General features: G+C 45.6%; 3 protein-coding genes across 3 annotated transcripts; 2 read left to right on the plus strand and 1 right to left on the minus strand.

Moving 5' to 3' along the window:
* Window positions 1-280: 280 nt before the first annotated feature.
* Window positions 281-1,836, plus strand: N7537_001490 (glutamine amidotransferase subunit DUG3). Its single transcript, XM_056892548.1, has 4 exons — window positions 281-321; window positions 375-470; window positions 544-1,276; window positions 1,372-1,836. Exons 1-4 carry the CDS (start codon window positions 307-309, stop codon window positions 1,659-1,661), a joined length of 1,134 nt encoding a protein of 377 aa, XP_056757543.1. The 5' UTR covers window positions 281-306; the 3' UTR covers window positions 1,662-1,836.
* Window positions 1,837-2,102: 266 nt separating this feature from the next.
* On the plus strand, window positions 2,103-3,605 carry N7537_001491 (esterase/lipase family protein; the record flags this gene model as incomplete). Its single annotated transcript, XM_056892549.1, has 3 exons — window positions 2,103-2,144; window positions 2,260-2,408; window positions 2,480-3,605. The coding sequence occupies 3 exons, from the start codon at window positions 2,103-2,105 to the stop codon at window positions 3,603-3,605; spliced, it is 1,317 nt and encodes a 438-aa protein (XP_056757544.1).
* A 1,108-nt stretch (window positions 3,606-4,713) lies between these two features.
* Window positions 4,714-5,829, minus strand: N7537_001492 (chitin synthase export chaperone; the record flags this gene model as incomplete). Its single annotated transcript, XM_056892550.1, has 3 exons — window positions 4,714-4,899; window positions 4,959-5,530; window positions 5,592-5,829. The coding sequence occupies 3 exons, from the start codon at window positions 5,827-5,829 to the stop codon at window positions 4,714-4,716; spliced, it is 996 nt and encodes a 331-aa protein (XP_056757545.1).
* Window positions 5,830-12,434: the final 6,605 nt, after the last annotated feature.

The following is a 12,434-nucleotide window of genomic DNA, read 5'->3' on the forward strand; positions in this document are numbered from 1 at the left end:
TTTATTCTTTTGTGTTGATTTTGTGTTGATTTTGTGCTGATTTCGATAAAAACAATCTTCCCTTCTTGTAACCCCGTGGCGAAATTACAGCTTGAATACATTATTTTTGAGCTACAAGATCGTGGTTGACGTTTGGACATCTCACCGGTTCCCAACAGGCGGTGACTCTTCATCCGTCCCAACCCCCATACATCCTTTGAACCCTTATTGGAACTACAAGTTTGGAGTACATCCTGAAGTTATTAGTAAAGTTGGAAGTGGGATTTGATACGGTGTCATTCCAATTGCATTTGATCCAAATCAAACATGTGCCGATTCCTGGTATGGCCCATCCCTCCAAACATTGGGCCCAAAGCTAATAATATCTCGATAAGATATACAAAGGGCGAAATGAGATTCGTCTCAGCAAGCTGATAACCGAGCCAAGTCATTCAATCCTTACTCAATCATACGATTCACGTCTGAGACTGGTAGGTTATCTCATCTCGCTGGGTCAGACCCACGTGGTCAGCGTATCACATCCCACTAACATGTAATATCAAGGACAATCGCCGTCCTGTCAACGGTGACGGGTTTGGTGTAGGTTTCTACACAGATCCCAAGCTTGGACCAGAACCTTGCATCTTTACCTCAACACTGCCCGCCTGGAACTGTGAGAATCTAGAGCGACTCGCTGCAAAAACATGCTCAGATCTGATTTTTGCGCATGTGCGCGCAACAACTGAGGGCGCTCTTGCCGAGAACAATTGCCACCCGTTCCAGCACCAGTCCCTAATGTGGATGCACAATGGTGGTATCGGCGGGTGGAGCTACATCAAGCGTACGCTGGGGAGTTCACTTGCCGATAAGTGGTACCTAGGTGTGAAAGGTGGCACCGACAGTGAGTGGGCATTCGCCCTGTTCCTTGACCTGTTAGAAAAAGAAGGAGTCGATCCAAGCTCTGACCCCGGTCCTGAGGGATTCGGACAGGCTCTTCTACGTCGAGTTTTGATGAAGACCATTGCTAGAATCAATGAAATGGTCAAAGAAATTCCAGAGAAATATAATGTCACCGGAGTTGAGACTCGAAGTTTGTTGAACTTTGCTGTGACAGATGGCCATACTGTTGTTTGCACTCGGTACATTAGCAGCAAAACGGACGAGCCTGCCAGCTTGTATTTCTCTTCTGGTACCAAGTGGAAGGAAGGTGAAACGAAAGGACACTTCAAGATGGAGCGACACGATAAAGGTGCCGATATTGTCCTCGTGGCTAGTGAGCCCATCACCTTTGAACGACGTGAGAACCCTTTCTCTCTCTCTCTCTCTCTCTCCCTCTCCCCCCGCCCCCCACCACCACCAATACCTATGAACTTATACTAATTCTACATACAGACAATTGGGTGTCAGTCCCAACCAACTCAGTTGTCACCATTCACAAGCAGACTGTTATGCTTCATCCAATTCTTGATGAATTCTATGGCGAGAACCTTAATCACGACCGCTCCTCCTGCTTTGCTGTATCCAAGGGGCTTGTTAGCACCGCTCCGGGTAAAACTATCCCACCACCGAATACAAAGGAACCTTGCACCTCTTCGGTAACTGGCAATGCTATTGGAAACACCAACAGTGGCATGGAAAGCTTGCGGTCTGGTCATGTCACCGAATGTGCCGTTTCACACTAAAACGGTCAGCCAATTGTTCTTGGGGTTAACTCTGAGGTTCAGCCACGAACTTGAAAGCATTGTCTTAATGTGGCGTTGGGAATGAGACAAATATGCTGGATATCCGGGTCAAATTGGAGTTTATAAGTTGGAATGCAAGCGTTTGGGTCAGTGTGGTCTTTCGGGATATATAATTTGCAGCATCCAAAAGTCAAATGAATAGAAAATTCAATTTGGAGACATATCCCCCAGCCAGAGTAAAATCCACAATATATTCACAGAATCCGAACCTTTGAACCAATTCTAATACCTGTGCATATCACTCTGCCACGTGATTACCATAATGACGTAATTAAAATCAACAGCTCTGACCTTGGGACCAAGTCGAGTCTCGGATTCCTCCGCTTGGCCGAATCACTCCGTATGTTTATTTTATGAACATGGCTGTCTGAGAATTTCAAAATGAGGAAAACTCTGCTACTCGTCTTTATTCACGGCTTCAAGGTACGCCAAATGCCTGCTTACTCAAGCCCTGGCCAACTCGCAAAGAATTACAGATTTCAACTTAAAGAGATTTGTTTTTGGTCTAGAAACGTTGACTGACCAACTCCGATTATAGGGCGGCGATGATACTTTTGGCACGTTCCCTCAACATTTGCGGGCCCACGCCAGCAGAGCACTTCCTGCGGTCGAGGTCGTCACTGCTGTCTACCCCAAGTATGAAACCAAAGGTGACTTGAAAGAATGCGTGGCGAGATTGCGAGATTGGTAAGACTCGGTCTAGTCCCTTATGTGAATGGATACGAGCTTTACTAACTGACGATACTTATTCTTCGCAGGCTACAAGATACTGTGATTGATCTCGAAGTCGCCAACCATACCGCATCGCCTACCGTCGATCCCTCTGTCCATGTTGTTCTTATCGGTCACTCAATGGGAGGAATAGTGGCAGCAGAGGCTCTCCTTATGCTGGCAGCGGAACAACCAATTCCTCGGAATCCGACTACAAATACACAGTCCGGGTTCACAGACGACCTCGAATCTGTCGTGGAGCCGGGTACTTTCATGTTCCCCCATATACAAGGCGTGCTTGCATTCGACACTCCATTCTTGGGAATAGCACCAGGAGTCGTATCGTACGGCGCAGAAGGACACTACCACAATGCTGCAACCGCTTACAACACATTCTCAGAGGTTGCAGGATTATTCGGTTACAGTGGAAAAGGCAGTGCATCAAACCAGGGGACCACCCATGCATCCCCACAAGAGCCACCCAAAGTGTCGTCTTCCACACCCGACGCCGCCGCGACACCTTCCTGGCAACGATGGGGTAAGTATGCCATGTTCGCCGGCGCGGCTGGTGCTGTTGCCGCTGGCGGTGCAGCCATGTATACGCAGCGCCAGAAGCTCACTGACGGGCTTGGATGGGTGTCATCACACCTTGAGTTTGTCGGTTGTCTCACGCGCACGTCGGAATTGCACCAGCGTCTCGTGCGATTGTCGAATGTTAAGGAGGAACGTGGAATCGGGTGTGCGAACTTCTACACATGCCTTGGAAAAGGTGCGACGAGTCTGGTGGAAAACACATCGGCAAACAAAACATCCTTTAGTCAAAAAATTATCAGGTCGAGGAATAGGACATTCTGTGCATTGCCAGCGGAGGTGGAACGTGGCGAGGAATCTCAAAGCCCAGGGCTTTTGTGGACCAAGGCAGTTAACGATCAGGCTACTGACGAAACCAACGCCCATGTCACCATGTTTCTGTCCAAAGAGAATCCTGCATTTTTCGAAATGCTCAGTGAAGCGTGCGCAGTCTTGGTCAAGTCAATAGACAAGGGCTGGTATGATTCGTCCACGGGTCCGGCCAAGAAAGACGATATCAAACAACCACAGGCAACACGGGACACAAAATCCAAAACGGATGGGGACTTTATGGATGGTGATGACGTTGTCATCGTTGACTGAGATCGCAAATCTCGATTCGAACATGCCGCTCCACAATTCCCCCTTGTTTTTATTACCGCTTTAGAACGTTCTACCGTTCTACAAGAACTCTACCCATGGGACCCCTCCCCTGATCGGCAGACCACTTACTTAGAATTCGGTCGTATGCACTGCACCTGGCGCCCAGCGAATAGTATGCACGAAATTCTGATTACCATGGTATCGAAACTTATTCTCCGCACGCAAGGAAAACCCCAACGGGCCTTGATCGTCCCGCAACATCCAGAACGAGGTGTCGCCGTCGTATTTGCTCCACTCTGCCTTTCTAAGTTATCATGCCCGCAGTCGTCCCGGTGGGCTTTGGTTTGTTGTGGAACGTGGCAGTGCTGACATATACCACTTGTTTTACTCTATCAATTATCGTCTGCCTACGGAATAGCGATCACATCCTTGAACTGGGATGACGTGGCCCCGAGATGTTCGGGATTTGCTCAGGCCGATTTGCAGCGCCGCAAAATGCCACGGAAGGATGCATTATAATGCATAGTAACACTTTCCAGTTTTTCATTTATTTCACATTATCCTACAGATCTTGTTGTATAGCCTGTGTCCAGGGGTCTAGGGCCTCGACAAAGATGACGGACGCCACCTTCTTCCGAAATGAACTTAGCACTGGGCTGAAACGAAGAGGCGAAGTCCGAGACATACACCAGGATTAACATTTTATTTTCCGGGACCACAGTTTAGAGCGCGATATGTACGGAGTTATGTGTGATCGAGATATCAACAGTGCAAATTGAGTTCATACCGGAATCCTTTCGATCCCACTAGTGGTAAATGGCACCACGTATGTAGAGTCCTCTCTAAGCCAAACCTTGATCGGAAGAGCTCGGAAGAGCAAAAAGCGGAGGATCTCCCAATTATCCAATTATTGTACTCCTATCGATCATTAATGTGATTATGATGTGATGAAGTAATTTATATCCATGCCCTAAAGGATGCTTTAACGTGCTAATATGGTGGAAGCATTTGAATATGTATGAAAAAGAGATAAACAAGATATGATGAAGCTAATAGTCACATATACAGCGTTAGAATGAATGAAATGAGAAGAAATAAAGACATATGGTCAATAATTATGATGACCGTACGCCGAAGAGCGATGGTGGTACATGCTGCCCGCATACTCGGAGTTATTGTCGGGGTAGACCGTAGCTCGGCGCTCTTCCTCAAATAGCGGTTCCTTGACCTCCCAAGTATTTGGCTTGACGCCGACTGAGAATTCCAAATCTTCCTTGGTAATTGAGTCCCAAAACTAAAAGAAATGTTAGCAAGACCAACGCCACAAACATGAAATATGAAACAGGAACTTACCTTGTATATCATCATAACAGCGAGAAGATTGCAGAATGTAGCGAAGAAAAGGCCGTCCAGGTAATGCTGCACGTTGTTGCAGATAACGTCGCTGAATTGATACAAAAGAACCTGGCCAATGATGAAGACCAACACACCAAAGGAGATATGACCCAACGGCCAGCGATCATCCAATGTGTTCGAGACTAGGAGAAATTGCATGGCCAAATACACAGCTATGGAGATGGCGTTCAACAGGTATAACACCACGAACAAACCAGTGGTATTATGGGGGCCCATCGAACCCCACGACTTGAAAGTCGCCAGCGATATCACAAACGAAAGAGCGAACATTGCTGCGGAAGGGACCCGGATCAACCACACAGAGAGGGCTGTGCCATCTTCGTACAGCTGGAAGCCGACGAACCCGTTGACGAGAAGACAAGTGCATAGCGCGGATATCAAGCCGTTCTGGACAGCCACGAAGTACGGGAACGGGCCGCTCCCTGGAGGAACGACACCTGCATCAATGAGAAGAGAGAACAGTGTCAGAGCTAGGTAGATATAGAAGAAAGTGATGATCTCTTTACGGCCTATAGTGAAAAGGTTAGTCGGTTTGCGCCGAGTTGTCAGCAAATAGGGAGCCAGACGAACCGACGGCAGTAAACTTGGACCGAACATGCAAGATCATGATCACCGTCATGCTAAGCGCCATGATGTGCATAAAGGACGCGGCCCCCTCGAAAATGATGGTATTTGCAACCTCAATATTCCGCGCATAGCAGTTGGCTATGATGCCTGTTGACCCGGAGATTGTCGACGCCGGGCCCACCAAGGAGCACAAAGGCACGGGCGCCTTCTCGCATATTGTGTCGAACTGACCGAACCCCATGATGCCTGGTCACTGGGATGTTGAGAAGTGCAACAATAAACAGTTGGAGTTTGCAGTGGCGGGTCACGAATGTCGAGAGTGGACGGCTGGTCTCCACAACGACGGGGTGGGATGGTGGAGTTGACAGGTTGTATTTCGGTCCCCAATACCAGCGCGGCTCTTTCTGCACCCCAGCTGCACTATTTCAATCTGCGGATAGCCTCTGCTTGCAAATTTCGAAGGTCAGATCGCCCCTGTGTGAATCGTTAATGCGAGGGGGAAGTGTCTCAGTTTTCGTTTTCAAGATCACGGGATTGAAATCGCCTTTGTAGGTTTAGCGTCGTTGCTAGGTACCGCCTGGGAGGTCCGCTCTTAGAGGTCTTAGTCATTCAGATATCGATCGGAAACACTAGACCAAAAGGGGAATGGATCAAAGATGTGATCTCATGTGACTCGGGTCCGAACTCGGCCCAAGCCGAACCATAACTCGTTTAAGGGGTCAAGGCATGTGCGACATACCATTCACTGTTCAACCCCAATTTAGAAATATATATGACTAGGCATCGTTGAGGCTACACCGGATACTATACCGGATACTATACCGGATACTGCGGCAGGCTATTATGTCTACTTTTTCGGTCTCCACAGCGCGATGGTCTTAAGATACGATGAAGACTAGGATAATGCCCCATATGGTGCCATGCTGACCATTATTATTGGACTGCAGTTTAAAGGTTTGGGTGTTAGCTGAGGTTAGTTTTAGTTTATTTTAGGCTGCAATTTTTTTTTTTTTTTTTTTTTTTTTTTTTCCCTTTGTTTCCTTTCTTTACAGCGTAATCCCGGCTACCCTCAGTATCCATGTACAATCCTAGTTGTATATATTGTACCAGGGATGTATCGTCCATTGAATTAAAGTTCTGTATGTGGACCCTGCAACCGGGGCATTGTCGCACCATCACCTGTTTTAACGACCAGGGGTTGCCAATCCAGGGTCTCCTGGTACTGCCTGTAGATCTGGCCGTCTCAATTCTTCGCCAGACCAGCTGCCCAGTTAGGCAAGTTGTCTCTTAACGGGTACAACGACGCAAACCCGCAGAAGGGGTGGTTTGTGCTGGATGGATTTTGTCACACAGATATTGAGTATTTGTAATGTAGATTGCCTGATGATCGGCTTCCACAGATATTCGAAAGGGGTAAAAATAAAAGGTGTCCATTGCATCAAGTTTCATCTATGGGGCATGGCTTCCAGGGTCTTTGATCCTGAGGTCGAAACAAAACCTCCAACCCTGTATAAAGCCCCCTTTTCTTTTTGACTTTTCGATTGGCGGCATAGAGATGGCACGAGTGCGACGGAAAGTCCTTTTCCGTATACTATAGATCGGAGATAAGCTCTCCGATCCTTTAGTCTGCTGTCATCGACACTACTACTTTGAACGATCCTAGAACAGTTTGTTGTCTTCCTCTGGCAAGTCTTTGTTTGCTCTATGCATAATGGCCGTGTACTCGACTCATAGTGTGATTCTTGAATAAGGGTAATTTTCACTTTAAGATGATAAAATACACATTATATAACTTTTAAATCTGCATATGCCTTGGCTTGGAGTTATCTGTCAAGGTTGATTGTTATGAGGCACCGAGGCTCAAACATGAAACTCCTCTTTTTCTATGAAAAAAAAAAATAATGAAGAAATAAAGAAAAATCCTTCGGGTTGATTATTGGACCCTGTCACCGGGTCCAACTGCCCAACACGTCCTTTTTCCGGTTTCCTAACGGGCCCAATCTTGCACAATGTTACAACTGTCGTCACCAGACTCTCTACCAACAACAGAAATCCTCCGTATTCGCCTGGTTCTACAAAAAAAGAAAAAGAGAACAAGCAGTGCCAAGGTGACAATTTGGCTTAAATTCTCACACGAGATTTAAGAGACTGCCGGAGGTATTTGCCTTATGCATGAAGATCCCGACTAGCGCCACGTGTGAATTTAAGAAGCATCAACGGCTGCGAGGAACCGTGTCGATCTCCCATCTACCCGATGTTCTGTAATGCCCGTCCCGTCTCTTTCTTGACAAAAGCTTTGGCCCCAAAAAATTAATATACAAAAATTTGGAATTAAAAACTAAAAAGAAACCCTAAAACAAATGTCTCTCGACGGTCATAGAAATTAAAGCCTCTCCTTATGCAGGACCCGCTTTCTTGACAAGGGTCTTTAGGGGGGGTGGGGATGGTGGGGAGGGAGGTTGCCGTGCAGTACTGTATACTGCATCTTTACCCATCCTTATGGAAGTAAATTTCTTCTTGAATTTGCTTTAATTTAATTTAATTTTTATTTTATTTTATCTTTAATCTTTTATGTTTTATCTTTTTATCTTTTTATCTTTTTTATTTATTTTGTTTTATCTATTCCCATGCCATTAGGCATCATGGCATCCACCTCTCCAGAGCAAACTACTCTTATATCTCGTCGAGCCTCCATCTATATTTTCCTAATTCCTTACTGAATATCTATATCTCATCCATCACACTCCAATATCTGTCACACAGCTTGGATTTTTATTTTCATCTCTTATATTTCCCTCTCGCCATCGCAGCCAATTTCATAAACCCCCCCCCCCCCCCCCGATGGGATCGAAATGTGCAACTTTTTCAAAAACTTCTACATATATTCCACTTGCTCCAATCCCGCCGCCCACTTCCTCCGCACCGAAATGGAGGGAACAAAAGACAATAGCACTTGCAACGACGGCCCACACGACCGCTTCATTGTGGTAGTGGGCAAATGTGTACTTTGCTCGTCTGCTCGATAATTGCCTACTTTTTTTCTCCCCCGATACTTTGGCCCCCCGGGCACTCAAAGCAAAATTTTCACATCTGAAACTCGGTCAAGGGCATTTTCTAAAGTTTCCCATCCCGCTTTCTCCTATCCATGGTTCTTGGCGTGGATGACTCCATCCAGGAACTATTCGGGGAGAGACCTCCACCGAGAAACGCGGCTCTCCGAAAAAAACATTTCAACCATTTTTACGTGACTATGATCGACAAATTTCTAAAATTCCGCTTCTTTTATTTGAATTTGTGGGGCAAACCGTGACCGTTTAAACTTTGTTTTGTGACCCGTTTTTCAATACTTCGGGTTATTGGTTGCTTTGTATTAATGTTTATTGTCTTTGCAAGCGTTTATTTTATTTTTTTTTTATGTTTTCCAGACTCATTGTATTATTTTCTTGGTTCTTATTGTCTCTTCTAGCGTCTGGTACCTTATCTGGGCGTTTGGTGGTTTGTATATATGTGACTTAGACGAGTGAACCTTCTGACTTCTTGGCCTCAATTTCAAGGTTTTGCCCTAGGCTTCAGGTTCACTTTAAAGGCCGGGATCCATCTGTTTTAGTTCATCTTGTTATAATCTGTTTCTAAAGGACGAGGTAAAAAAAAAATTATATATATATATTGTACAATTACTCACCTGATTTTCAACATAGTCCTAAAATCACATGCTTGTGGAATGCTCATGCACACGGAACGGATCTCGCTGACTGGTTCTCAACGTTCGGACCCAACTTCTTCCAGATAGGCAATCCAATCCATTCAGTCTATCTCCTCAGGGGCCATATGCGCAACGTGTTTGTTGTCTCTGCCATCACATCCCGCCATGCCTAGGCCAGGGGGAAAAGGGGGGTTGCCCCAACAGTACAGAAAGAAAACCGCCCCAAAATGGAAATACAAATACCCTGTGGCAACAAACAAGTGAGAGATATTTAGGAACCTATGTCCCACAATGAGGCATCGAATGCAGGATTCCTGTAGGTCCCGCAGCAGGGTCATCACCTACGGAATGTCTCCTCGTGCGGCTTCGGCTGGTCCGCTCACAACGGTTGGATGTTCTCCCCGATCGAGTCCGTGCTTTTTTTTATGATAGGGCGTACGGAGATATGAAGGATTGGAATCCATTTTTTTGTCATCTGTTGAGACTACAGGGTATAATTCATGGAACTATGAATTCCCAACACAGAGCGAAGACCACGCAATCTCTGCTCCGGGATCGCCGATTGAAGAAGTAGAGATTGGATATAACGCCACCTCTCCCCTTGCAAGGAACAGAGTCTCGTTCTCGCTATTTGAGTTCTGTGCCCAAGTTAACTTACTCTTTTCATTTATGCGTAAATTTCCCCCTACCCTTTCTTTACCTTGGAATCTCTCGGTTATATTTCTCCTTGGAATTATACAAGTTCACGGACGCCACGTGTAACTTCCGCAAGGGACTTAGGGACGGCAACGGTCAAATATAAAATAGAGGGGTGAAAATTTATGCAATAAGCTAGACTCTTAAGCCCTGGGGAACTCAGGAAACCATTGGCTCCTTCTCCTGGGAAATACATCCATAAATACATAAGAAGTTGGGGCTTTGGTACCCGAAGAACCCGAGGTGGTGGATCCACGGCTGATAGATGGCCTTCCGAAACAGCCCTGGAGGGTTGGACCGGCGGCCCACGCGCCCGTGTAGCTGAATTAGCGAAATAGCGAACCTTGGAAGGCCTCATTAGGGTTCCATGGACCGCTCGCGATTATTTGAAATACTAATTCCCGAACTATAAAATTGGATTCATCGAGTGTAAACCGTGAAGATGAGGAAGTGTGCTCAGTCCGTTTCACATACATATGCATATGTTGTATTTCCCGATTTCTCTTTTTTATTTACGCTAGTTCGAAGATTTTCCGGAAATGAATCGGTTATTAGAGTTTCCTTTTCCTTTTCCTTTTCCGTTTTTTTCCTTCCCTTTTTTTCCCACACGAAGACTGCCCATTCCTCCATCTGGGCTATGTTTAATATATTGCTAGGCCATTGCGTTGCTCTGTATATATTAATTATTTGCTTGGCTTTCATCAATTATCACAGAAAGTAGCTTAGTCGTTGGTTGTGAATGAGCTTGTGTGCCGTGTCAGGCGCTTATTGGAAACTATATCCCAGAATCCATTCAATAATAGGCCGTGATGTTGATATCATGGTACATATCGGGATGATTATAACGGTCTTCATACAATTACCGAAAGCCTATGTCTCTCTGAAGATTATAAAAACCATGCCGACGGCTGAATCGGGTAAGTGGCACGGACAATGATCTATGGAAGTTAGGTTGAGGTGGTTTGTATATGATGTAACTCCTGTTAATCTTTCCTTTTTGCCGAGTGTTTTTTTCTGGTTGCCGTGCCTATGATGATTTATATAATGGCTCTCTCTCTAATTATAAATAAGGGTATGTTGCACATGGTAACTATATAGACTAATGTCTAAACTGTCATGTTCAAAGCCTTTTTGCTGAGCTAACGTGGCTTGTTCTTTTCACATGTTAATAAATAATAAAAATCAACTGATTATAATATCTTAATAGTTGAACGACCGCGGCGCGGATAAGTACGGACGGGGAACTTCATAACCATGATTGTGATACTGGCGACATATCTATCATTTCCACCATTGAGCCACCGACAGGGGTCTCATCCCTTGAGGTAAAAATTGCGCATCTAGACCTGTATGGCTCAGTGCCCTCTAGAACCCAGTCGACTCGGTGTACCAGGACATCAATATCCAGTTAGAGTATTACAAAAGGTTGTGCGTACTTGTTCCTACTTCATCTATTCTCGGTTTGCCGGATATGGCGACGAACTCAGTTGGGCTGGAAACCATGCGATTCGTTGATAAAACGGGTCATATGTTATCGCTGAGTATTTTTAATTGCAACGTTTTTTTTCAACGAAACAATCTAATTTCCTCCGGTGGGGGCTGTCGATCTTGTAGTTTTCCCTTCTATAATCATATCATTTTCTTCAATAAGACTAGGTCCCATGCATATATTGTATACTAAAGGCAGGTAGTGTCTCGGCAAGCGAAATCTAACAGGAGGATACTCTCTCTAAGGACCAAGTGGGTACCTTGTGTAGGCAACCTTGGAACACTTGGTGATTGGTTACTAAAACCCCAACGTCTCTAGCCTATCTAGGTAATCCCAACCGCGGCCGGTTCCTAATTCCCACGCCATGTGTTTTCACTCGTGACTCCATGGACAAGAGACCTGCAAATATCAACTTTGTTAGGTATAATATCAGCATCAGAAATCCAATAAACATGGCTAAGTCTAACAACAGATATGATATGGCAACCCCCCCCCGCCCCCCTAATATGTATATATCATCAGTGGCATTGACAACGGTTTGTGCGCAAATCGAAATTTAGGGTGGAGAGCCGAAGCCACAACCGGTTACATACCCACCCCTAAGAGGGTCGTGCCCGACATACGTAACCTCGAGATCGTTAATATAATCGAACAAATAGATGTGTCGGTAGTGGGGGCAAATCCCGGCACTTCTACCAGTCTAAACTAGCTGAAACGTCTTGTTTCAGGTTTTGCCGCTGCCGGGCCCGAATATCACTGCTCAATTATCTCACCTGGAACGGAGATGAGCCCGTCTGCAACATTATATACTACTATGTATCCGTGCATCACACATAAAAATCAGGGGGTAATCTGCAGTCTGTAGATCAGTACATTATATCAAAACTGATCGACATCACGCATGTTGTACATACATGATGTGAACCCCGAGGTCACTTTCGCCCTAGATTTCACGTTC

The sequence above is a fragment of the Penicillium hordei genome (genome assembly GCF_028827395.1).
Source record: "Penicillium hordei strain IBT 12815 chromosome Unknown utg000001l_segment0_segment0, whole genome shotgun sequence".
Taxonomy (NCBI): Eukaryota; Fungi; Ascomycota; class Eurotiomycetes; order Eurotiales; family Aspergillaceae; genus Penicillium; species Penicillium hordei.

Bases quoted from the DNA above. Each gene is read 5' to 3' on its own strand.
- N7537_001490 (XM_056892548.1), top strand. The intron at 471-543 runs GTAGGTTATCTC...TGTAATATCAAG, and splicing joins ACGATTCACGTCTGAGACTG to GACAATCGCCGTCCTGTCAA. The intron at 1,277-1,371 runs GTGAGAACCCTT...TTCTACATACAG, and splicing joins GCCCATCACCTTTGAACGAC to ACAATTGGGTGTCAGTCCCA.